General features: G+C 35.6%; 1 protein-coding gene across 1 annotated transcript; it reads left to right on the plus strand.

Moving 5' to 3' along the window:
* The first annotated feature begins 702 nt into the window (after window positions 1-702).
* AP1AR (adaptor related protein complex 1 associated regulatory protein) lies at window positions 703-26,451 on the plus strand. The gene is made up of 10 exons (XM_029235853.1): window positions 703-1,139; window positions 11,317-11,365; window positions 11,858-11,884; window positions 14,483-14,508; window positions 16,816-16,912; window positions 18,088-18,186; window positions 20,131-20,189; window positions 21,005-21,078; window positions 22,139-22,267; window positions 25,388-26,451. The coding sequence occupies exons 1-10, from the start codon at window positions 1,057-1,059 to the stop codon at window positions 25,651-25,653; spliced, it is 909 nt and encodes a 302-aa protein (XP_029091686.1). The 5' UTR covers window positions 703-1,056; the 3' UTR covers window positions 25,654-26,451.
* Window positions 26,452-27,602: the final 1,151 nt, after the last annotated feature.

The following is a 27,602-nucleotide window of genomic DNA, read 5'->3' on the forward strand; positions in this document are numbered from 1 at the left end:
AGAGTAGCTGTCTCTTCCCACCTACTACTGTTCTGGGAAGCACGCTTGGACTGGCAAGGCTGGTGTCCCTGAAAAACCTTAGCCCTCTAACATATTTCCTCTGGACCCCAACCGCTCCTCCGAAATTATCTGACGGTTCGATTCTAAACAGAACAAATAAGGCCAGTAGGGCACTGTTTATAAACTTCCCTACAATGTTGACAGTATGGAGACTGAAACGCAAATTACAGACGAGAGAGAAAAAATTCTTAGTGCTTCAAAACAACCACAGTCAGTTCCCTGACTCTATTTGCCACTTATGGTGTAATATAAACAAAACCTAAGCACACACCTCACAGAGAAGTGCCCCCTTCACACCTGGTGACTCCTGGCCCGGGGCTCTAGGTAAGCCGCTCACAAGGCTTTGGTACAAAGTTCGAAAATTGAGCCTTGATAGTGTGACACCGGAGACGCTTGGGACCCAGAGGCGGGAAACTGCAAGGAAAAAAGATTTCCTAGTCAGGTCAAGATCCAACAAAACAAACACCCACACCCACGAATTGAGATGCGTACCCAAGAGTTGGCGGAAGTGACGTAAGGCCAGTCGCCGGAGGAGGCGGGGCAGCCGAGGGAACGACCTATTGGGGCCCGGGAAAGCCTGGGGGTGTGGCGGAGACGGTAGCTCCGCGCCGGCCTGGGCGCGCCGGAGGGCGGGGCCTGGGCGCGCGACTCGCGGAGACTGGCCTCTTTCGGCGCCAGGAGGCGGTCACTGGATCTGAGCTTGGGGATCTGAGGCGAGCGAGGGGCCATGAGGACAACGAGGGAGTCTAGAGCCCGCTGCCCGGCCCTCCTCCCTCGCACAGCGGCCACTCGGCGGCCGCTGGAGTAACCGCTGCCTTTGTTCCGAGCGCCTGTCCCTCCCGCCGCCCTAGCCTCTCACTCCGCCGCGCTCCGGCCGGCCCGCCCTCGGTCCCCGAACCCCCATTCGGCTCGTGCCGCGCGGATGCGGCTGACGGGTCTGGGTTTGGGCTTTGAGCTGGAGGAGGAGGAGAAGCGGCGGCACCTGGGCGGCATGCAATGGGGAACTGCTGCTGGACGCAGTGCCTCGGACTCCTCCGCAAGGAAGCTGGGCGGCTGCAGCGAGTAGGCGGAGGCGGAGGGTAAGCCCCCGGGGGGAGGGGCCCGGCGCTCGCTGGCTCCTCCTATTCGGCCCCTGGCGGGGAACCCCTTTCACTTCCCCAATGGCTTAGAGGAGGCTGGGAGCCCCGGTACCCTCACAGCTGAACAGGCGTCGAGCGGGTTGTCGTAGTGGAGGCCCTGGGAAAGAGGTAGAGAAGGGGGCGGGGTGTCGCTCTTGCCGCCTCCGAGCGAGATTCTCGCTGGGCGCGCTATCACGCGGGGAAAGAGTGACGGGAGGCATCATCTCTAGGAAGCACGGGGCACGCTCACACGAATGGTCAGTAGAACAGGATCCACGGCGACCCGAGCATTCCCTACGTTGAGCTTGGTTTATTGCTAAAGCTGGTAGTAGCTATGTGTTTGATTCTCTCTTTGGCTCTGACAGAGCAGGTGGAGACTCTCTTCCAAAAAGTTGATGTCTCTGAGAGATTTTTTAGTAGAAGTCATTTGGATGCTGGAGTGAAATAAGGTTTCAGACATTGAGCACTTCCTTGATACTTGCGAATTGCCGGGTTTCCACTGGGCATTCGGATTCTTAATGTTAATAACAAGAGGAGCAGTGTGTAGCTTTTTCATATTTATTTTTTGGAATTTCGAGGGGAATGCCATACCCTGATTGCTACCCACAAGCTCTGTAACACTAGGGAAATCACAGTCCTTCTGAAGTTCTCTCGATTAAATCTGGGATATGCCTAGGTTTTTCTACCCACACCATCCATAGAATAATAGAATTTTGTAATTATTCCATTTTTGTGTTTTTATTTCATAAGGTAGTGAAAAACTTAAATTCCTTGGAAATTGGCTTTGTTGTTGTTGTTAAATATTTCCCAGGAATTCAAACTTAGAATTGAAAATCTGAACCACACCACTTTATGTAAGGAATAAGACATTAATTTTGCACTTTCTGAAACAGATTGCTAAGTTTTCACCATCTGTCCCATTTAACCAACATCATTAGGTAATAAGATGTTCAACATACACATACTGAAAACAAATGATTTATCATTTGGGTCTTTTGGCGATGTAGATATTATATGAGTCACTCATTCGTTCATCAGGCACTGTGTGACCTCTCTGATGCAGAGTAGTTAGGGTTTTACACTAAGTGTCCCTTGAATGGAAAAGTAAGGACTTGAAGACTTTGTGCCTAGTTTTAGTATTTTGGTTTTCCTGACTTAAGGGTTATTACTGTTACAGGGGAACATGGCAGCTCTTCTATCTTGTCAGCAAAAGTCATCTAAGTTACTTCTAATTTTTATTCGTAGGTACTCATAATAGTCAAGCTGCTTAAATAGGCTTGCCTAAGGACTAGGTGCCACAGAATCTTTGGCTTTGTTAATATTTTTGTTTGTTCATTTGTAGTTGTATTGTAGAATAACTAAAAATAGGATCTTATATTCAAATTAGGTAAGCAAAAATCATTTATATTTCACTTTGGGGTACATTGTTTGGTGTCTGGGATTTTGGGGTTTTGTTCTTTCATGGTGATTTTACAAACTGAAAATGTTTTCCTTAGAGTATAGCATTAAAATTACAGGTTTTACTCCCTGAGCACATGAACTTGACAGCATAGGGAAGGGTGAGGGGAAAATCAGTGAATCATTGTGAGTGTTAATTGTCTGTAGATGTGTCATAAAAGCATAATAGCTGGATCTGTACTCTTCTGGCTGTGGGCAAAACGAACAAACAAGTTCTATTGCGGCAGTGAGAGTCTGTGGGTTGTGGACACTGTCATCTAAAACAATATAATAATGATATCCATCCTTTTGTTTTAGTCCATAAATGTAGGTTTGGACAGTCAGTTACTTGAATCTTCTGATTAACTTATTGTTTTATATTCATTTTAGGAGCTTCTAATAAACATGCAGAGAGGAAGGTGGTTATAGTTCATTGTTGTTTACAGAATAAGGTTAAACTTTACCTCTCATGTTAGTAGTTGCTTTTTTTTAATCACCTGGTAGTTCTGATTTTCTTTCGGTTATAGGTCTAGGTACTTAACTAGTAGTTCATCTAAGGGCAAAAAAGTTGAGGAGCAATCTGAAAAACTTGATTTATATTTTGTCAACGTAGTGACCGTAGGTGGAAGAATCCTGAGCTTTCTTAGGCTGCTTTAAGCTGGGCCTCACAAGGGTACGTTATAATCCAGGGCCTGATTTCTTAGCCTTGTAGATTTCCCAGGGGTAGCTCAGAGTCAGATCACTCACTTTTCACTATCCAATTTCAAAACCAGAATTACCTATTTTTAAATTTATAACATATTAGAGAATTCTGGTATTTTATATTCTAGAATATGTAGACTAGTCAGAATATCAATATCAGTGTTAAGGTATGTCAGAAACCTTGCTACTAATAAAGTTATTTGATGGTTAAAGCAGAGGGAGTTAAATATCTTCAAGGAATAACATTTAGGCATCCTAATGAGTCATCCTTTTTCACTCCAGGGAGTTTTGCCTACCACACATTCTAGAGGGCTCCATCTGCTGGTCAGCTCTCCTTCTTTTTGGGTAGTACGAGAAATCTTTTGTATAGACACTTATCGTGTTCTTAATTTTTTCTTTCTCAAACTGAAGGTCCAATTAAGTTTTGTTGTGTTGTATTTTAATTCCTATTTCTATCTTACCATATAATTGCACGTAGTGGTTCCAGTTAAGATGTACTGTAGGTTTATATGAAAGTATGCTCAGGTTTTATATCTCTCTTGATATTTAACATTTGTTGGCCTTTTTGGCTGCAGCAGCAAAGTTGCCTTCAGACAATAATTTACAATGATTTGCTGTTTTCTTTACTGGTAAATAATGATTTTAATAATAGCTTCCAACATATGATTACTTCCTGTGTTCCAGGCACTGTTCCTAAGTATTTTACACTATCTCATTTATTCCTCACCACAATTCTGTGAGGAAGGTGAGTACTATTATATACACTGTAGGTTGAAAATTGAAGCTTAGAAAGTTTAACTTGCCTAAGATAGCAGAGCTGAGATTGCAGCCCAGGTCCCTCTGAACTGAGAGCCTTTACCCTTAACCACTAATATCTCATGGTTTTGTATTAAACATTATAAACATTTTATTAAACATAAATATTATAAACATTTAGTTGCTCTATCTCTCTGTGCATTATCTTGTACTTTGTCACTGGGAGATCTTATGCATATATCTCCACAACTTGGCTCTTTATTCTGTGTGATAAGCTGTCTTCCTTTTCTTGAAACTATGCACTTGACCTCTGCAACATTGCTTTTATCTTTTTATTTTCCTGTTCCTGTCCTGACTATATTTACTCTCTCTACCCATTAAATATGGAATTTTTCTCTGTCTTTTCTTTATGTAGTTCCCTTAATTTCATCCACTCCTATGGTTTCAACCACCACCACTTCCAAATCTCATGTCTTCTGAACAGACTTCTTTTCAGAGGTTCAGCACTGTATTTTCAGTTGCCTATTGAAGAGATATACTTAGATGTACCAAAGCTCCTCAAATCAACTTATCTAAAGTATCTAATATTTAATATTTGTGTCCCATTAAATATCTGAAATAGTGCATTTCCTTTTCCCCTAGATTTTTTCTTCCTCTGCTTCATGTATTCCCTAATCAGGGATTAGGGACTCCCTTAACAGCTCTGTTCACAGTCTCTGTACTACCAACTTTATAGTCCTCACTAATCAGCTATTCAGTCTTTCCTTAATACATACTGAACCTGTTTCCTTCCTCTGTGCTTCTTCCTTAAACTTTGTCTTTCACATTGCTCTCCCTGTTGTATCTCTACGCTTCATGCCATCTCCCCTTCCTATCAGTAGAATTAAGCTTTCTAAAACCCACACTGGATCATGCCATTCCCTTGCTTAACAATTTCCATCTGCCAACTATTTCCTACAGCTAAGTTGTTCAACCTTTTTTTCCTTCTGTGACAGATGATGAGTTGCATAGCATTCAAACATGCAACATAATGTCCATCTGAATACTCAGGATTATATGCAGTTCTGCATTTGGGTAAAGAGTATGATCTCACTCTTTGTTCTCTCATTCAGAAAATCATGTCAGAATACAAATCAGAATAACATTAAAAGGAAAACAATGACTCTATTCTAATTTCAAAAAACTTAACTCATTCATAAACCTTAGTATTTTAACTTTTTTGATAAATGATAACCCTCCAATTCAGAGTAGTATGAAGTTCAGACCCCTGATAAGATAACTTAACCTTAATCTATTTTACCAGCCTAATTGCATTTTCTAATTATATTTTCCTTACAGCGTAGCACTAAAATTGTAGATTTTACTCCTTGTGCACATAGCGTGGCAGCACAGGCGGGGGGAATTAGTGAAAGGATTCTCTGCCATTCTTTCACTTGGTACATCCCCAATGGCCTGTATACCAGTTGGACTATACCTGTTTCTGTTTTCCTAAATGAACTTGTAAAATCTAGAAAACAGTATTTTCTCCTTTTTTTTTCCTCAAGGTAATTCCCTAACTTTGGCATCACTCACATAGTTAAATATATATCCTACCAGTTTTATGTTGACTTACTTTTTAAAGAGACCGTATAGAGAATGAGAATTTTAGATATTTTATCATAATGTACATTGCTAAAGTGTACTAATCAGTAGTTATTATTGAATGATTCAGTTTGTTTTCTGCATGTTTGTCAGCTTTGAGAAATATACAAGCATAAGATATTTCTCTTGAAATCTCAGAAGTTAGGAAGGAAAACAGTAGCAGACTTACATGGATATGAATTTCCTGAACATTCTGTGCTGTACCTTGAAGACTCCCCAGGGCTGTGTTCTGAATCTCACTCTGTTCTTCCTTAATATATTTTCCTTCCTTAATGTACTTTCCCTGGGTGATGGCAGGAAAACACATGACCTTACCTACTACCTGAGTACTAATGAGCTCAGTCATCTCAGCCTGAGCCCTGAATATCTTAATTGCCTACTGAGTATTTCCCCTTGGGTATCAAACATAACCTCAAATTCGGTTTTTTAAAGTTGAGCTCATCTTTCTTTCCTGCTCACAGTTCTTTACTCCTTTTCTTCATTTTTTTAAAGCCCGAACCATTTTTACTACTTTGTGTCCTACTTTGTGAGTAGTAAAATAATATACGGTTACCAAAGCCATGAACCTGCGAATCATAATAAACTCCTCCCTTTCACTCATCCTCCAAATCTGTGTTGTCAAGTTCTGAATGTCCCCTACCATTTTCTTCAGTGGTTTACCACACTTCTAGGATAAAGACTGAAATATTTAATGTAGCTTTCAAGACCTCACATTATCTATTCCTTGCCTTTTTTTTTTTTTTTCTGCCTCATTTGTGCCACACTCTTCCTTGAATCAGTTTCTTCCCTTTTTAGTTACATAACTCCTACTCATCTTTTAGGTGCCAGCTCAAGGATTATTTCCCACAGAAGTCTTCCCAATCTGTTTCCTACCCTCAGGGGATGAGTTCTCACACCATGATGGAACCATCTTCCTTATCCTCTCATCACTTCCTCAGGTTATAATTATACCGGAAATAGTGTCATTATTTGGTTAATGTCTGTCTTCCGCTCTCAGTGTAAAGGAACAAGTTCATGCCTATTTTGCTTACCATTGAATACACAGCTCCAAGTTATGTGCATAGTATGTAGTAGATGTTTAGTAAATACTTGTTGACAGAATTAATGTATGCAGTCTTGATCTTTTCATTCCCCTTTGCCTTTGGTAGCTGCTGCTCCCTGAAACATTCCTTTCCACTACTTGGGGGCCTGGCTAATTCCTTCTCCTTCAGCTGATTTTTGATGCTCTTCATCTGAACGTATCCCTTTCAGAGCATGGTAGTTGTTAATTTACCTGTGTGTCTACCCCATTAGACTGTAAACCTCCTGGGTACGTGGGTCAATTTTTTACTCACTTCTGTACTTTAAATATAAATACATAGCTATGACTGTCATTCAGTTATCCAGGGAAGTAAGAAAAATTAGAACATTCAAAATCATAGCCACATAAGTGGCAACAGTTTCTGAAAGAAGAAGGTGGTCAACAATTTCAGATGCTGCTCACAGACTGCAGAGGATGAACGAGAAAGAACTAAAAGACCTCTAAGATCCCTTCTAGTTGTTGGTCTCCTCTAAATCAGGCTCCTCTTAAAGGACAGTGACTCTTTTTGACATGTTTTCCATCTTCAACATGTTTAACAGGAAAATTTGTCTCTTCCAAGGAACACAATAAATGTTTTGAACATCCAGTCTTCCTAAATTTGCCTTCATTAGGGAGGGGCTTATTTAACAGTAAATATTATTACTTTATTATTACCACCTATGTTGATGCTGTTCTACCTGGAAAATCTGTTGATGGATCATCCCTTGAGATCTGAATGCTTAAATCTTCACTGAAGTATTTGGTACTAATTGAAAAACAATGTGTCCATCATCTTCAATGTAATAGTTTTTGCCAGGCTTCTATTTGTAACCTTTCCAATTTTTGTCTAGAAAAGAAGAGTCTTGGGAAGCTTTTAATTTTTAATAGACTGTGGAACAGTTTACCATGGTTCTTCATTATTTTTTTATAATGTCAAACAGAAGATATAAAGAAAGACGGTTATTTTAACAGATACTATACAGGAGAATATGAAGAAAAGGACCAATAACAATGTAGGATTTATGAGGATTTTTTAGTTATCTTTTACTTAAGTCACTTTGTTATGAGTATTTGCCTGCTTTCCATAATAACATGTAGAAGCATAAAAAACTGCATTTTCATTCTATTCTTGATGGGACTGATTTTATCCTTAATAAAAGATTGTCTTGATATCTGCCTTCACAACATTGACAAATAAATATATATGCAAGAATTGCCACTTTTGTACCTCTTTACTTTCAACCTTTTACAAATTCCTTTACATGCCACGATCATTCAGAGTATGATAGCCTATCTTTTCTACCTTTTTAATATCCTTTACATATTTGAGTCTACTTTCACATCGTCAGCAATAGTAGAATGGTTATATAGAAGCTTACATTACTTAGAGACAGCTCTCAGGGGCATAAGGATTGTGTATAAAGGAATGTCCATGGATGGCTTTGGAGAGCAACTAACACACCATTGTAAAGCAATTATACTCCAATAAAGATGTTAAAAAATTTTTTAAAAAGAAAATACAAAATATCAGGACAGTTTTTTTTTTTTTTTTTTACAGTGGTGTGTTAGTTTCTGCTGTATAACAAAGTGAATCAGCTATACATATATCCCCATATCTCCTCCCTCTTGTGTCTCCCTCCCACCCTCCCTATCCCACCCTCTAGGTGGTCACAAAGCACTGAGCTGATCTCCCGGTGCTATGCGACTACTTCCCACTAGCTATCAATTTTACATTTGGTAGTATATGTAAGTCCATGCCACTCTCTCACTTCTTCCCAGCTTACCATTCCCCTTCCTTGTGTCCTCAAGTCCATTCTCTACGTCTGCATCTTTATTCCTGTCAGGACAGTTTATAATGGGAAATACTGAAAAAGTCACATTCGAAATGTGTTAGGCTTTTAAGAATCCAATAATACAGAAAGATTTTAGTTTCAGTTTCTTTCATTTACTGCTTAAGTAATGGAGAGCACTCTGAAATCTGAAAGGATACTTTCAAAAACTGGCTTTCTAATTACTTTTAAAATGTGTATCACAAAGTTTCTTTTCAGATAAATTCCAGGATAAAGCTCTTCTAATCATGTTACCCCTGAGTTTGCCAAATTGCATATTACTTTAATCTATCAATATAATCTTAGCATTTATGGTAGTAGGAGTCAGTATGTGCCCTTTGTGAGTAATAAGGTCTCAATCTAATCTGTCCTAAAAGGAAAGCTTAAATTTTCTTCCAAACTTATTTTGCTTTTTTGTTTTCTTTCCATTAAAATTTTTTTTGCTATTTTTTTAATTTGCCCTTTTGCCATTCTATCTCTTAGACTCTTGTTTACTTATTAGACAGGACTTTGGTTATGGGGACAGAAACCCAAATCAAACTATCATAGGCAAAAGGTAGAATTTCTTATAAGGATACTAAGTTTGTCAAGTACTAAGGAAACTATGGGCAGGGCAGGGATGCAACTGGTCCTTAGGAATGACTTCAACACTGTCAGAACACTCTTTCAATTGATTTCATTCCTCTTTGCAGGTTGTCAGAAGTATAACCCCTAGCAGCTCCCTAGAGCTCTCAGGAGGGTATATGTCTGCTCAGTTTCTGTATAACCCTGAACCAATCAAATGAAGTCTGGGGGATGGCTATGATCTAGGTTGGTCAGATAATCAGGGAGTCAGGGTCATGCAAGAGCATGATTGTCCTCACCATAGTTAGATGTGGAGAGAGTGGACAGAAAAGATAGACATTTACAACAGCCAACACCTTGGGCTTCTACTGAAGTTAGCTATATATCTGTGTAAAATTGGGACAGAACACAGTACTCTGCCGTCTAATGTAAGTGTAGTGCAACAGTTACTTCCCTTGGTTTGTATTGAGACAGTCTTAGCTTCAGGCTTTGCTTCAGCAGTGAAGTCACACTGACGGCTTATACTGGGATGCTTGGTATTAATAAACTTTATTTTACTATTCAGTTATATCATTCAGTAAGCCTGGAAGAGGAAATAGATTAATCAGAGACAAACTCTTCATTCAGGGAAGAGAGTGATGGTTGCTGAGGGAGAGCGTATAGCACTTTATGAATGAATCCTAATGCCAGAACACAGTGCTACTGGAAGGCTCAACTCATTTCTGTTTTTATTTGAGAAATAGGGAAAATAAAAGAATGGGAGCACTAGATGCCTAGAGAATTGGGGTATTTTATTTATATTGGATATGTGCCATGAATTATTAGACCTATGGGATGACAATACCAAATGTTCCGTTTTTACCAATGATCTCTTAATGGGCAATAAAACTGCTTTGCATCTGTTAGCAAATAAAGATTGTACAGGAAAAATTGCTTTTTTTATTCTTTATGGTAATAAAAACTTAGTCATGATAATATACCATTCTCTTTTACTAAGCCCATCCGCCACCTCTGCACACATACAAACATAATACAAAGCATTCTGACCTGTCCTAACCCCAGGATTCTTCCCATCTCTCAAAGGGGTGGTTTTTGTTCAAGAGTCCTGACACATTAGGAACCCACAGTGTGATTCTGGATCCCCATGGGAGGATGGGGGGTCTTCTATGCCATCAATTTAGGCAGCAATAACAGGATCCACATTATAAGTGAAAGTCTTAAAATTTCCTGGTACTTCCAGTAGTAAAGGAGCTTGAGGGGCTCTGTCCTGTACCAGCTTTCATACTATAATATTTAGAGGACATATAGTTAATAGAATGTGGTGATATCTTTGGAGCAGATATAACAAAGGAGATGCTTATTTGACTACATGTAAGTTTCACTAGTAGGAACAGAAGATAATAACTAGAATTTTTAAATTTCAGCTTTATTGAGGTATAACTGTCAAAATTGTAAGACATTTAAAGTATAAATTGTGGTTATTTGTTATATGTATACATTGTGAAGAGAAATTAAAATTAAAGTCAATATTTCACCCTAGTTGAAAAAATTAATGTAATGGATTATTTGGTAGATGTATATGTGATGTATATTGTTTTTCATTTTCTTTTATTTGTGCAGGCATGGGATGAGAATAAAAAGTACCTAAGCTTTATATAAACATATATGATCCCACCATCTAGAGATAACTATTCTTAGCATATTGGCATATATCTTTTTTAGATTTTTGTTGTTTTGCAAATGTTTAACAAAATTGGGAACATGCTCTTACACATTATTTAACACAGCAGTACTTTAACAAGATATTTTTCTTGATACAGTAAAAATAATGAGATAAAATTTTAAATTTAATTGTATTCTGTTCTATGTAGTGAATATAGTAAATTAACTTATTATTACAGGTATAGTAAATATTAGAACCAATAGAAAAATATTGGTTGACTAAACACTTTTAAACCTACAACTAAGTTTAAAAACCTGGAGTGTTTATATTCTTATGTAAGTTTAGTGGTTCCTTTTTGTAAATATAAGATACTATACATTGGAGAATTTAAAGTCGCTTTTGAGGAAATGTTTTTATGCCACTATATTAACTCAGTTTTAGGATTGATTGTAATTTTTAAAGTTGTTTTCCTGTTTTTCTTCCCAGATCCAAGTATTTTAGAACATGCTCAAGAGGTGAGCACTTAACTATAGAGGTAAGTAGAGTCGTAAATCTGATTGAATAAAACTACCTTCGGAACAGCAGGAGAGACACTTTTTTTTAAGTAAGGGGAAGGCTCTGTACCTAAATTTAGTATGGACTCTTTATATTTTAATATTAGATAGCTAGTGAATAGGGAGAGAATTGGAGTGGTGGGGGAAGCATGAATGGGGAGAACAAGTTTGCAAAAGATTAAGATCCCATTCTTCTAGTAGAATTGTTATTTCTACTTAAGAAGTGGTGGGATTTTTTGTTTGTTTTTGTCTTTTTTCTGCCCTGTACAACTGAGCGAGAGGGTACACTTCTATCAATTATAGTGGCTTATAGTAGCCAGTGATTCTAGAAACAGATCATTGGTCTGCCCTAGTAGAGGTGTGGCAGAATCAAAACAGCAAGTTGATTTTGAGCAACTCCACCATATAATTTTTTGTGAGATATGTACCTTAGACAAATATTCATCCTAACACTCACTTTCTTGTTGTTTCAGTTTGAGAATCTAGTAGAAAGTGATGAAGTAAGTATTTTCACAGCAGTATAAAATCCATATTTGTTCTCATTAGTCATCTCATAAGTTCTGACAATTATTTTTTTAATTTTTATTATATTCTTTTATTTTAGAATTTTTACTTCTTAGTTGTTATTTTTACTTTTTAGTCCCTTATCGTTTCCTTCTTTTACTAATTTATATTAGCAAATTATTCAGAATTTTCTATTATTTAACATATATAATACTATATATACTACATATATATTATAGTTTCATACATCAGTTATATATTATGTGTGTGTGTGTATATGTATACATATATATAAAACGGGTTTTTAAAGTATTCTGTAGAACTTGAGGAACTTTAAAAAAAGATATTTCTAACATCTTGCCATCTTACGTAAGGTAAAATTCCTCAACAATCCAGAGTAGACCCATTGTTTGACCATAGTTTTTATAGATTTCTGAGGGTAGAATTTATACATGTTTGTTCTGCAATCACTTTCTGACTTTAGCCATTATCTTTTTTATAAGTTATTCTTTCTGTTGATTTTTGTATTTCACCTCATCTAAAAATCAATTTTAAGATGCATCCCAAGTACAGAAATGTTAAAATGGAAAAAAAAAAAAGTACATTTTAAAATTAGTGAAATATGGTATATATTTCTTATGCACTGGTATAGTTAGAAGAGTTTTAGTTTGTGTGTTAATTTCCAACTTTGCTAAACTAATTATATGAGTTTGTGTAAATTATTTAACCTGCCTTGGGCCTACTTTCCACACCTCTAAAGTGAATTTGACTAGAAGAGCATTGCAAGTTTTTTTTTTCTTCATCATTTTTGTTTTCTAAGGAAAGAGAAAAATGTATTAAACCAAATTTAAATTATTCTTTAGCCCAGCATTTCCCAGAGTGTGTATAGAATACTAGTCTCAGAGTGTAAATTGGCATATTAAAGGTTCTGGGAAGAATTATTAGAGAAATTGTTAAAGAACTGTTAAAGAAAATTATTTAAACTTGTCCAATTTAGCATTTCCCAAATTAATTTGGGTATAAATCTGTTTTTAAAGTAGTAATACATATTTATTATTATCTGGTAGAATATATTTGAGGACCTGCCTTAGCCTTTTGCTTCCCAGTAAAATTTCTCCCAAATATTTTAGTGTTTCATAGAATCTTGTTTCTTTCCCTTTTCAGAAGTAACATTAATTTTGTGTATTTTTTTAAACAAACACTTAACATGATATTTTTAAAGTTTCTGACAAGTACTAAATGTAAGATTTCTGTTAACCTTCAATATAGTTCATCCCCCCCATCATACAGCTCTTTAAAAGAATGTGTGATTCCAAGTGTTTTCCTAAGGTGCGTTTTGTTTGGTTTGAGTTTGTTTGTTTGTTTGTTTTGCTAACCAGTCTTTTCCTCTCTCATGTCATAGTTAATGTTTGGTTTAGTTGAATGTCACATCCTGCTTTGTAGTGCTTTTTCCTAAGTTAATTTGGACCATTTGAAATTTTATTTCTGCTGTTACTTAGTCATATATTTTAATTGTGAGATGTGAATAGCACAAATGTGTAAGAAATGCATAAATCCAAATCAGTCTTGAAAGTAGTTACAGTTTGCTTTGGAGGAAAGAACTATAGGTAATTTCAGAATCCCAGGAAAGAGAACAAAAGCAGTCTCGTTATCTGTGGTAGTTACATTCTATGAAGTTGCCGTGAATACTGAATTAGTGGATACTGGAATATTACTCCTGGGGAAATACAGAATTAGCTTCCTACAGGCTTCTGATCACAACATTTTCATCAACTGATCAATATATAACCTTGTTTTATGTTTCTGTTTGACACCTTATTTTAGTGTATATTATTGATTCATTAACTTTGAACTCACTACCAACAGCACTAATAATTCATGCCTGAATGAAGCTTATCTAACACATGTATGTGTAGGCACATGTAGGCATGTCACACCTTCTTAGGATTAGGAACAATAGACAGCACTTCAGCACTACACATGGGGGTCATTTTAAACAGCGAAATCAGGAACAAAAATGCAAAAAGTGATACTGCATAGGCTGCAAAGAGGGCACAGTAAGAGTGCTGAAACAGGAAGGCAGAGCATCACCTTCTACTTCAACTGGGAATGTGTATGTCAGGCAGCCAGATTTTTTGCTGCTCTGTGTATGCCCATGAATGACCATAAGAGTGAGGGGAGCATTGGTTTTGATGTTGCAAGTAAATTTTAACTCATTGGTGAATTTTCAAACCTGGAATCTGCTAATAATGAAGATCAATTGTAAATGATGAGAACATAGAGAATATGTTGTCTAGTACCATCTTGAACCCAGAAGGTTATTTGGAGTAGAGTAAATATTTGTTATAAAAATTTAAGAAATGTCCAACAATTGGTTGTTATATAATTAAGATAGATAGTAAACTAAATTTTGCCTTTGAGAAATAGTAAAATGTTAAAGCTTTTTGTTTAAAACACTTTTAATAATGAAATTTATTACCAAGGTAAAATAGATAAGCAGAAAATATTTTGATTAAATAAAAATTTTATTGGCTTGCCTTAAATAGAATTCAGCTAGTGAAATTTGTATAATTGTTTAATTAATTCTTGCACAGGGGGAAAGCCCAGGAAGCAATCATAGGTAAGGCTTTTTTTTTTTTTAATAAAACAAATGACTTCTATGTGAACTGTAAGAAGCTCTCTAAAAATCCAGGCTCTGTCATTTGCTTGCTTTGAGGCATTGAACAGTTTACATTTCAGGACCTTGGTTTTCTCTTTCATAAGATTGAGGCAATATCTCAAAAGGTTGTTTTGAACATTAAAGAATTTAATCTACATAAGTGCCTAAGTGCTTTCCTACTGAACGTAAGTTGTTATGTATATTCTAGTTTTAAAAAACTATTTAATATATTAATATTGATAAGTATATTTCTTTGAATTTGTAAAACTCTATCCCCCTTTTGCTTCCTTATGACATTCTAAAACTTGTTTTACTAATCATGTTTTTTATTTTATATAAGTAATACCTCAAAAAACAAACAAACAAAAAGCCCTAGGCAGAAGTTAGGGCTAAAGGAACAAAAGTAGGAGACATTACCTTATACATGGCTGGTTATAACCATGATAATTATCAAGACCTGAAGTTGGGGAAGGGGGAGGAAGTGGGGTGATTGGAGCATGGAGAGAGAGCAGTTGGTCTGAAGACTGAATAGGCAGACACTAGAAGAGGATTCAGAAGATAGCCAAGAAGCAGTGGGCAAAAAGAACCAGGAGAGCATAGAAAGCCAAGGGAGGAGGTAGAGACAGACTGACAGATGGAATGGAGGGAATGGTCAGCATTGCCATATGAAACTGAAGAAATATAATAAGGACTTAAACTGTCTCATGTTTGGCAACATAGAGGCCATTAATTAATTACCTTTGTTAGAGTTAGTAGAGTGATGAAAGCAGATGCAGACTGTCGTGAGTTGATGAGAGAATGGGAAGTAAGGACATGGAAGAGAAACAGTTGTTAGGAACAAGGAGCTAGACTACTTGGGTTCAGGTTCTAGCTTTGCCATATACTATATGACTTACTTGGACATAATCTGTCTTCATCTCATTTCCCTCATATGTATGATCTCTGTATCTACCTTACAGGGTTGTTTTGAGAATTAAAATTAGTCAATATATGTAAAGCGCATAGAAAAGAACCTGACACATAGTAAGTGCTAGATGTGCTATCAATAAACTTTTAATTTCAGACATTTTGGCTGAAATGGGAAGGAGAGAGGGAGCAGTAGTTAGAGATAGATATAGGTCAAATGAAAGTTTTTCCTTCTTCCTTTCTTTCCTTCCTTTCTTCCAATCTTCACAAGGAAGAGAGGTGAAAACAGACAAAAAGAGTAGACTGAAGAAAAGAGGTAGTAATTGATGGAGCAATGTCCCACAGAATTCTCTGGAGTGAAGGTGGTGTGGGGTAGCATCAGTGATGAATGAATCAAGTATAAGTGTGACAGGTGACCTTGAACAAATTAGGGAATACCACCTCTTTAGAGGAAGGAGGGAAGAGTAGGGAGGATAGACTTAGGTGAGAGGAGGACTGGCAAGAAGTTGAGGGATTTGATGGTTGGAGACATGCTCATCATGTCTCAGAGTGGGGTGAAATTGACTTCTAAGAGAAGAGAGTTTGAATGAAGAACTTAAGGAGTGTGTTTGTGAAGATTTTGAAGTAGTTAGCATAGGATGTGAGAGGGGGTTGGCCATGTATAAGTAAAGGGTTATTGCTAGGGGCAGAGGGCCAAACATGTAGGATTTTCTCTCACAGCTCTCAGCAGAAAGAGCTAATCATGGAAATGATCCAAGGTCAGAGAATGAGTAATCTGGGTGAATAAGGCATAATGACAGGTGTGCAGGAAGGCGAGTATGTGGGTAAGAAAGTACTTCAGATTTGCCACAGAGTCCACACTGGTTGTAAGTGAAGTAAAGCCAGAAGATGATCAGGATCGATAAACTGAGAGAAAAGGGAGGATCAAGGGCCTGGGGTGGTTAGAGGGATTGAGCAGGATAAATAGGGCAGTGGGTATGAGAGTTAAGAGTTCCAAAATGATATGAGGTCTGAGATCAGAGTATAGTATACTGAAGTTTATATTTTATGATGAACATTTTGGGATATAGTCAGATGGCTGAAGAGCCAAAGTAAAGGGAGTCCACATTTCTTTAAAGTTGATTTTAGGGCTAAAAAGTGGTACTCTGATAGTATATCATCTTATATACCAAATTATAACAAGTATTAGAATGTATGAGTTTTTACTCTAACAATTGAAATCATAGCATCAAATTGCTTTAATACGTTTTTGACAGTAAAATTTCATAATTTCACTGATTTTATGAGTATTTTATTTAACTTGGACTCATCAGCACTTTTTTTTTCCTTTTCTTTCTTTTTCTGCCTTATTTTTCTCTGTAGGCCTCTTACTGAGGAAGAAATTGTTGACCTAAGAGAGAAGCATTATGATTCTATTGTTGAAAAACAGAAAGATCTTGATATGAAAATCCAAAAGGAGGTAAATAGTCTTATGTTGCTTAAGTATATATTATCATAAAGTCTCTGTTTATATGGGAAAGATGTCATTAAATAATATATTGCATGTGAACGGTCATTGGACCTAAATTTAGATATATAGAGGTGAAAATGAGTTAAAAGTTAAAAAATTATTCCAGCCTATAATAATTTGGTTTAGTTTGGTTCAATTTATCAGAAATCATATGCTGCCAATAAGTGAAGAGAATACATTCTTCTGAAAATAATTTCTGAATTCACAAGTAGGGACTCTGGCAAGATACATGCACCTTTGTGTTTAAAACTAATTACTCTGTTTCACAATAAGTGGTTTATTTTTTTAAATCTTTTATTTTGTCTTGGATTTATTTATTCTTAGTAAGTGAACCAAGTACTTCTAACAATCATAAATGTTATATTTACTTTAATATATTTACAGAGGTGGCCTGTAATTATAGTTTTGCATTCACTAAACTAAATGGAATTAGTCGTATTCCATTATACATTTAAAAATAGTCTGTTTAGTACCAATTAGTGATTTCAACAGCATTAACTTAAGCTACACAATAAATGCTAATATTAGGCTAAAGAAAAATATTGTGTTGAAATTTGATTTTTAAATTTGATTTGACTTGCTGTAGATTATCATTAAAGCAGTTCGTATGCTATTATGAATGGCAGGAACTTAAATTTGGAAGTAATTTTTTAATAACTTGATGGTAATAAAATACAGGACATGTGTATCAATGCACCATGAACTTTGTGAAAGCTTACTTCACTTTGGTAGACAGTGATATGATTGACCTTAGTTTTAAAGACCTTGGACTAAGGAGGGCCCAAACCATGAAACTAATCAGGGTGATCGGCATTGGAACGATTGTTGAGAATGAAGATCACTGCATATTCTAAGGAAAGAAACAGTTTTGTATTTATGCAAACTAGATGGTCTACTTTATAATTCAGCTTCTAGAGAATTCTGTAACATGTTTGATATCATTTGAATTATTTTGTAAAAAGAGAAATTGAGAAATCACAGAAATTTAATTCTATTATGCTTTGTAGAGCTCAGTTATTTTTTTAATAATTTATTTTTTATTTTATAAATAGAAACATTTTATTTTTAGAGCAGTTAGACAGGTTCTGATTTTTGTTAATCCTTATTGTTTTGTTCATGTACAGTTAGCCTTACAAGAAGAGAAGTTAAGACTAGAAGAAGAAGCTTTATACGCTGCACAGCGTGAAGCAGCCAGGGCAGCAAAGCAGCAAAAGCTCTTGGAGGTGAGGGGAAAAGACCCTGACATATATTAGGGCTGCTTTTCTCCTGATTTTCTTTGACAAATGTTAGTTGGGACTTTTTCCCCCTAGAATCAAGGGCTTCTTGTTTAACAACAAATGTATTTATTCCTATACTCTTAGGAATTTTAAAGGGAAATTAGTTGGTCTTTAACAGCTAGAAATAACATCAAATTATATGCTTGTTACTGAGTGCTGTTTAGCTTTAAATTACCAGAAGCTAATTCTTGTTTATCCCAAAAATGAACTTTATACTTTTCCAAAATTCAGCATTCTTTTGGAAAAATAAATATACTCTTAGATGAAACATTGCAAAACTAACCTTTAAATATCATTTCTGCAGCATTTTTTAGTTTATTTTGTGAGGTTTTTTTTTTTTTAACAATTTCTTGAACTGCTAGACTTTCTTATACTTCCTAAAATTGGGTAAGCTGAGCGATTTTGCCCCATAGGAATACTCTGTATTTCTCATCTTTATACTTGTGTCTTTGGGAGATTGGGAGTTTGGGTCTTGGGAATCTTTGATGTAGTATCAGAAAAAACAACAGATTTATCATATCTTACCATGCTGTATTCAAACATGGCATTGTTATAATGCCAGACAGCTATTAATAATAGACATTTATGGAGCCCTGGCTAAGTGTCAGTAACTGTTCTGATTAGTTTACATGTTTTACCTTGTTTAATCGTCACAACAATCCTAGGAGAAAGGTAGTGTTTTTAATCCCCATTTTATAAGCGATGAAACCAAGGGACAGAGATGTTAAGTAACTTAAGATCCTACAGCTAATAAATGGCAGAGCCAGAATTCAAGCACTGCTTAGCCACTTTTCTATTTAGTATCTTCCTCCATCTTTTGCCTGTGTGAACTCTACTGCGGTGTTAACTGAAGTGTAGTACAAGGATTATGTCACATAATTATTGTAACTTAGATGAACTAAAAAATCATGTATCATTTTCTGTGTGATTTCTATGGGACCCGTGCTCTTCATCTCTCTCTCTCTTTTTTTTTTTTTGGTGTTTCAACAGATTAATTAGATTATGTGAGGGAGTATCTTTTATTTTTATTTTTTACTAACTTCTAAGTAATGGGAAAGTTTAAAAATTAACTCACCTTCTACTAAGAAAGGAAAGTATTTTTCTGGTTATAATTTAGACATCTCTTTTTGCTATAATAAATTCTCTGCTGCTTACCTTTTAAAGACTAAAATGATTCCATATGCAAAATCTGAGTTCCTGAGTTTTTTCTTCCTTGAATAAATATTGATATAGGAACACATAGCAGTCTGTACACATATGCTGACACAAAGATACACAGATGCATGCAAATTCATTTGATTTTAACAGTAGCCGTATGAATTTGCTAGGACAGTATTATAGCCATCTGTAATTTACAGATGAAGAAACAGAAAATAAAGGACATGCCAGGGACATACAGTAATAACTGTCAGAGCCATAACTCTGACAGGTTTTCTAAATCCTCTGTTTTTATTATTTCTGAGTCAAGCCAGCCCGGTCTTTTAGATTTTTTGTTTAATTGCTACTTATTTCACCCAGAATAGAACTTCATATACTGTTTTAACTATTACTTTCTTACCCCTCATCTTTCCAGTTATTAGAAGTTCTTAGGTGTAATAAGGAAGTCAGATATACCAATATATACTTTTAAAGTTATTTTTTAATAACAGTATGAATATTCTGACCACTTAAGGATTATACACTGAAAAATTGTGAGAAATTCTACCCATGAATAAGAGGATATAGAAGTGAACAGTGATTAATTTAAGGAAAGAAAAACTTCAGTGGAATAACTTTTAAAGTTTTTTTTTCCCCGAAACTAGAAAATAACACTTTTTGGCATTGCATGAATAGTGTTAAAAAACATAATTTTACAACAGAGTGATTTTGTGTTGCATTATGTTTCCAAAGCAAGAAAGACAGAGAGTTTTGCAGCAATACCATCCTTCAAACAGTGGAGAATATCAAAGGTAAATAGTGAAATATACTTCTTCCCTTTGTGGTAGAAAATATTATTTCCAAAGAGAACACAGTACACGTCTGGATGGTTATATACATATTCATGTGTATATGTTGCATAAAAAATGATTGCTTCTTGAAGACACTTGTAAGAATACTGAGAACATTTGTTTCTTTATGTTGGAAAATGATCATCATTTATTTTAAATTGACTTTATTGCATTCTTAAGAGTGGTCACATCTTTCATACAGAATATGATGCAATAGCACACTGAATGCCTTTGGATAAATTGTTTATGCCTTGGTTGTTTGTGTTTTCCTTAGCTCCTCTCTTTTCTTATAATAAAGTTTATGTGTGATCTTTTTTTGGCTGTGCCATGGGGCATGCGGGACCTTAGTTCCCCGATCAGGGATCAAACCTGTGCCCCCTGCATTGGGAGCAAGGAGTCTTAATCACTGAACCGCCAAGGAAGTCCCTATGTGATCATTTTTTAGAAGATACATTTCAATGTCACATTTCCAGGAGTATTTCCTACTCACTCAAAGAAAATTGTTCATGCTTCATTATTGTAAATTACAAGTTAGACTTATGGCTAAGCTTTGGATTTTGACTTCAAGACTAACCAAAATCTTATTATTTTTCAGTTTATTGCTAGCATTAGGAAAAGTAAGACCTGTTTTGACTAGGTTATTCTAATTGTACAGCAATTATGAATTTGTATGGGATAGACCTTTTCAAACCAAAATGCCATCATTTAACTTAAGCATGAATTATGTTGTATCTACTATGAATATATAAAAAAAAATTATTTCACTTTTATTACAGTTCAGAACCAGAAGATGACTTTGAATCTTGTTTGAGAAATATAAAGTCACAGTATGAAGTATTTCGAAGTAGTAGTAAGTCTTTTAAAATATCTGCGTTCATTTTAAGGTTACTTTATGCCATGTTAAACAGATAATTGAAGATCCTGGCTCTGTTTTTCTAGAAGAACTTTCTGCCCTTCAATTTATGTTGCCCAAATAAGTCAATTAACTAGTCCTTAATTATACAATTTTATCTTTCCTTTTTAAAAAGGAGTTGGAGAAACAGGAACAGACTCAGAGATACAGAGAACAGACTTATGGTTGCTGGGGGAGGGGGGAAGGGGAAGGGATTGATTGGGAGTTGGGGGTTAGCAGATGCAAACTATTATATATAGAATGGATAAACAACAAGGGCCTACTGTATAGCACAGGGAACTATATTCGATGTCTCATAATAAACCATAATGGAAAAGAATATATATGTATTAACTAAATCACTTTGCTGTACAGCAGAAATTAACACAACATTGTAAATCAACTATACTTCAGTAATATAAATTTTAAAAATAAATAAAAGGAGTTGGAGCAAAGAAAAACCTCAGGCTATTTCTGTAGATATGTATAGGGAATCAGGAATTCCTTTTTCCATTTCCACTCTGTTCTCACCTCTCCTCCTCCCAGAAAAGGGAAGTAGGTACACAAAAGTGTATTTATTTTACTTACTACAAATTACAAGATTAATCTTTTCTCCAAGTTTCAAAAGTCAAAACTCCTGTGCTCCCCAGATATGAAAGAATAGTAGTGGTTCCTTTTGAAAATATAGGCTGCTTTTCGTTTATCATTTTTAGTTTTTCATTTTTTTTGCCCCCTTTTGTAATTGACTATTAAAAATACTGCCTCGAGTTCATCATATTTTAAAAATTTATAATTCATTTAAATTTGCATGTGTACTGTGCTATATGGCAAAAAAAAAGTAAAAAGAAAGCAGGAAAAGCCCTTTATACTATTTCTAACAGAAACTTACCAATGTAATGATTTCAATAATTGTTTTTTATGATGTTATGATTTGAAGAGAGGTAATTATTGCAAAATAAATGGTTGTAGTAAAAGAGTATAGCTCACCACATCTAATTGTATTTGGTGTATATTCTAGGACTCTCATCAGATGCCACAGTTTTGACACCAAATACAGAAAGCAGTTGTGATTTAATGACCAAAACTAAATCAACTAGTGGAAATGATGACAGCACATCTTTAGATCTAGAATGGGAAGATGAAGAAGGTATTTTATATTTACAATTTTACCTGAATATTTTTTAAAGGAATTTTGCCTTTTTTTTTTTTTAATTTTATATATTTATTTATTTATTTATGGCTGTGTTGGCTCTTCGTTTCTGTGCGAGGGCTTTCTCTAGTTGCGGCAAGCGGGGGCCACTCTTCATCGCGGTGCACCAACCTCTCACTATCGCGGCCTCTCTTGTTGCGGAGCACAGGCTCCAGATGCGCAGGCTCAGTAATTGTGGCTCACGGGGCTAGTTGCTCCGCAGCATGTGGGATCCTCCCAGACCAGGGCTCGAACCTGTGTCCCCTGCATTAGCAGGCAGATTCTCAACCACTGCACCACCAGGGAAGCCCTACCTGAATATTTTTATTTAATATGTGTTAATTTATAGAAATCTACTTTGTGTTTTACTTTATTTAAACTGAAATGAATTCAAGGCCTTGAAAAATTAGTGTAAAAATTTCTTAGACTCTTATATTTTGTCATTTGTTGTAAATTGTTTAGAAAGTTTCTGAATTCTTTTTTTTTTATTGTTTTTATTTTTGGCTTCATTGGTCTTTGTCGCTGTGCATGGGTTTTTCTCTAGTTGCGGCGAGCGGGGGCTACTCTTCGTTGCGGTGCATGGGCTTCTTATTGCAATGGCTTCTCTTGTTGCGGAGCGCGGGCTCTAGGTGCGCGGGCTTCAGTAGCTGTGGCACAGGGGCTCTAGAGTGCAGGCTCAGTAGTTGTGGTTCACAGGCTTAGTTGCTCGGCAGCGTGTGGGATCTTCCCGGACCAGGGATCAAACCCGTGTCCCCTGTATTGACAGGCAGATTCTCAACCACTGTGCCACCAGGGAAGTCTGAAAGTTGCTTAGTTCTTAGTGTTTCTTGAGATTTAGAAAATAAATGTTGTTTCTCATTTTAAGGTTTTTGTAATCCAGCCCATTTTACTCTGTAGGAATTACTGCCCGCTTGTGAGCAACCTAAAGCCAAAATTTAATTAACTTTTGGTTCATAATAAATAAGCAATTTGTTAGTTCTGTTGGTAGTACAAAAGCCATAACACAGACATGAGTTTGAATTTTACCTGGTATATCTTCCCAGCTATAGAACTTTAGATAGGTTTCTTAATCTCTCTAAACTGCAGTTAGTTCATCATAAAAAGGGAATTATAAACCTACTTTGAAGAATGATAATTCACTATTATATACTGATGGTCTAAAAAAGCTTGGCACATAATAGACAGTCAATAAATATTTGAACAAATTAAATCATGAATGTTAGGAGGAGTAAATAAAATTTATATAAAACACCCAGTACATAGTGTGGCACATAGCAGGTACTCAAAATTATAGCTAAGTGTGGACTTTTTTTTTTAATTTTTTAAAAAAATATTCAGCTATTTCACTGAATAAGGCCCAAGTCTTTATTTTCATTTTAAGAAATAGGTAATCCCAAAAGGAAGAATCAGTTACAGAATATGGAACTTTAATTTTTTTTAATATTCAATATCAAATATTTCATAGAATTTTGAGATGGAATAGACCTTAGATATCCTCTAGTTGAGCCATTTGTTTTATCAATAAAGAAACTGAATAACTTTAGCAAAGATTGCGTTAATTTACTTAAGTCTTCTCAGCTAAACACTGTTTCCCCAACCCTATACTTTTGTTATTGTGTATTTATATCCCAATCTAGATTTTAAATTTATTTTTATTTTAGCATCTTGTTCAATTTGATCTAAAGCCTTTCAGGTGTTTTAATTCCTGATTTGTCATCCTTGCTGTATGCTAATCAAATTTTTAGATAACATGACTTTCAAGTTTGTTATTCAAATTATTATAACAGAATTATTAAACTAGGTAGAAGACAGAACCCTCTAGAAACCTGATAATGTCTAATCCAGCTTCCTTTAGACATATTATTCAATTAAATACAAATCCACAAACTTATATTAGTCTCCAGCTCATATTTTTATTGTGTCTATAAGGATGATTTCGTTTGCTAGATTGAGTGTGCAATTTTGGGGGAGTGACAGACAATAGTGATAGATTTATTTATTTTTTTTAAATGTATTTATTTGGCTGCACCAGGTCTTAGTTGCGGTATGCGGGATCTTTAGTTGCAACATGTGAGATCTAGTTCCCTGACCAGGGATCGAACCCCAGCCCCCTGCATTGAGAGCGTGGAGTCTTAACCACTGGACCACCAGGGAAGTCCCTAGATTTAAATGTTCTTTTATTATTGTAGGATCTGATTCTTTAAGCTCAGAAAACAAAATTATTGGGTGTGTCTAGAGATATTCTCTTATAATCTCTTTTCCTAGATTTTAATTCTATTAGCAGTGTTGATTCTGCACTTGCAAATTCAAATTTCTTTTCTGTCCTCCCTCTCTTCCTTCTGCCAAAACGATGTTTTTTTCTTCGAAGATTTTTGACGCTCACTTTACTGATCAATTTCTTTCTGTTCAGAATTAGATCTAGAACAGTTTCCCCTAGAAATGTCTCTACTTTGTTATACTAGAGTCAGACTAGCAAAAGAGCACAGACTTTGAAGCCAAACTGCATGGAATCTGTTTCTTGCCCCACTACTTCTATTGCTATGTGACCTTGGGCAAATCACTTTCCTCTTTCTGCCCTAGTTTCCTCAACTGCAGAATGGGGGATAATGATAGTACTGTAGGTAACTTCATAGAGTTGTTGAGGATCAAATCAGTTAATATATGTCAAGTGCAAACAACATTAACTGGAACCTAGTAAGTGCTGGAAATGTGTATATTGTTATCATTAGAGTTACTATTATCTCTGAGAAATGAAATTGTCATCTAGGTAGGAAAGAAGTTTTGCAGACACACTAATTTGGCCGTATAAGACTAATAGCAATTGAAATCCTCCATGCATTCTGCTTTACTTATGGCTCTTCAGAAATTTCATCTTACTAGATTACCAGTGTTGCATAAAACTGTCCTTTGTTGAGTATTAATGTTCACTGTAGGATTATACCCTAACATTTCCCTTAAGAAAGGCTTCCGTATGACTGGCTTTTTAAGTTAATTCACAAATCAAGTCTGATAGTTTGTCTTTTAATATAGCTCTTTAAATCTTTACTGAGATTTCTAATAACCCTGCCCATATAATAGGAATGAATCGAATGCTTCCAATGAGAGAACGTTCCAAAACAGAGGAAGACATTCTCCAGGCAGCACTTAAGTATAGCAGCAAGAAGACTGGAAGTAATCCTACATCTGCCTCGGATGATTCCAACGGGCTGGAGTGGGAGAATGATTTTGTTAGTGCCGAAATGGATGATAATGGCAATTCTGAGTATTCTGGATTTGTAAATCCTGTATTAGAACTGTCTGATTCTGGCCTAAAGCAATATGATGTGGATCAACAAAAACGGTAGGGAAAAATTGTGTGATCTTCTTTATCAGTTATGACCAAATGTTTAAAACCAACTAGAATGTATAAATGGTTGTGCTGAGCCTTTTTGTAAGAGGGGAAGTAAGAAACATGTTATAAATGCTTATCAGAAAGGAATAGGAATGATAGGTTATATCTGAATTGCTTCAGAATTAAGTGCAATTTCATCATCTGCCTTCTGCTTTTCAAAAACAATTTAATGGTTCTGTCATGTTATTAATTAAATTTCTTTAACTCTTTTCTTCATAGCAATCCTGTTTACTGTTTGTAGATTTTCAGCTTTTAAAATAGTTTTATTAATTTCACCTTGAATGCTTTCTTAACTCTGTTTCAGTAGCTAACTGCGAAAGTATTAAGGCATTTTGTGTTAATTCTCAGCAGATGTGAAGGGAGCATGAGGAGGGACTGCCAGATTCAGATTCAGAATAGTGTTCCCTTTTCCAGCATTATTCATTTCTATGACTTACTTAAATTTTATTATGTGATAGTAAGCACAATTAATTTGAGTAGATGACCGGAAAGAAAGGCCGAAGTATCAGTTTCTTTCTACACTTGTTGCATATCCTACTATAATAATGTTGACTCAATCTAAACAAGGTATGTGATATGTTAAGATAATCTTTCAGAGTTTGGACACTTAAAGTGAGTAATCAAAAGATATTTAAGAAAATATATATACTTAGGTGGGTTTTTTTGTGTTTTGTTTTTTTGGTTTTGTTTTTTTTGCGGTACATGGGCCTCTCACTGTTGTGGCCTCTCGCATTGTGGAGCACAGGCTCCAGTCATGCAGGCTCAGCGGCCATGGCTCACGGGCCCAGCCGCTCCGCGGCATGTGGGATCTTCCCGGACCGGGGCACGAACCCGCGTCGCCTGCATCAGCAGGCGGACTCTCAACCACTGCGCCACCAAGGAAGCCATATACTTAGGTTTTTCACTTCCTTTTCTGTGCCACTATAAATGAATGTTGACTTTAATTGATATAGTAAATTTCTATCTGTCATTTTTTAAAATTCTGTATTTCCAATGAATGGTCTTGAAAGATTTTACACAGAACATATTCTCTGTGCATGATTTATTAAGAAGGAAAAACCTGAAAAAGGTAATACGGGTATTTCAAAGTAAATAAAATCCTTTCTGGCATGAAAGAATCCATTGATTTTATTAAGCTTTCCTTTGCCTTGTAATACAACATGCTTTAATGGGATGGAACTAAGTAAATCAATATATATAACTGAATTTTACAATATACAGTTAACTTTTCTTTTCTCTAAAGTTTACGTATCAATTTAAAAGGCCAAGGATATAAGACACTCCCTGATTGCTTGTCTTGATTTTGCTGAGGATTGAATATGACTTTAGTAAGCAAACTGTTTTTCAATTTTTCCTTAGTGTTTTTTTTTTCTTTTTCTTGCAACAATGACAGTGCATGTTCTCGAAAATATAGGAAGGTCCAGATATAAATAGTAATTTAAAGTTCTTGCTATACTTTAAAAATATCATGTGGCCCTTTCAATATTTGAACTGCTGGGCAATGACATCTATAGTTTTGTCACCTTTTTTTATCTCATAGAAATAAATATGACACTTTAAATATGTAAATATATTAGGTAATGCTGTCATTTATGTCTCAACATAATTTAAGTTGTAGCTATGTCATTGGAAATATTTTAAAGATAATCTATATTCACGTTGCCTGTGTTATGCTTTTTAAAGTTTGTATACATCAGATGTATATTTTTGGTTTGGCATAAGCTACTATTGTAATTTTTCTTGGCATTTTGTTCATAAAGAATTTTTTGAAGGAATGGTAACTTCTCAAAGATTGTGAATAAACACATTTTTACATTTAAATAATTTGATTATTATAATAAATTATTTGATTATTACTAGTTTTACTCCATAAACATGCAACAGTTTTGACTCCTGGCTTGT

The sequence above is a fragment of the Monodon monoceros genome, unplaced genomic scaffold (assembly GCF_005190385.1).
Source record: "Monodon monoceros isolate NGI ecotype Baffin Bay Population unplaced genomic scaffold, NGI_Narwhal_1 Super_Scaffold_20, whole genome shotgun sequence".
Lineage (NCBI taxonomy): Eukaryota > Metazoa > Chordata > Mammalia > Artiodactyla > Monodontidae > Monodon > Monodon monoceros.

What these genes read in the sequence shown, in the direction of transcription:
- AP1AR (XM_029235853.1), top strand. Translation starts at nt 1,057, where the DNA reads ATGGGGAACTGCTGCTGGACGCAGTGCCTCGGACTCCTCCGCAAGGAA. An exon ending in CGAGTAGGCGGAGGCGGAGG is followed by an intron (nt 1,140 to 11,316) that starts GTAAGCCCCCGG and finishes TTTTCTTCCCAG; the next exon opens with ATCCAAGTATTTTAGAACAT. An exon ending in AACAGTGGAGAATATCAAAG is followed by an intron (nt 20,190 to 21,004) that starts GTAAATAGTGAA and finishes CTTTTATTACAG; the next exon opens with TTCAGAACCAGAAGATGACT.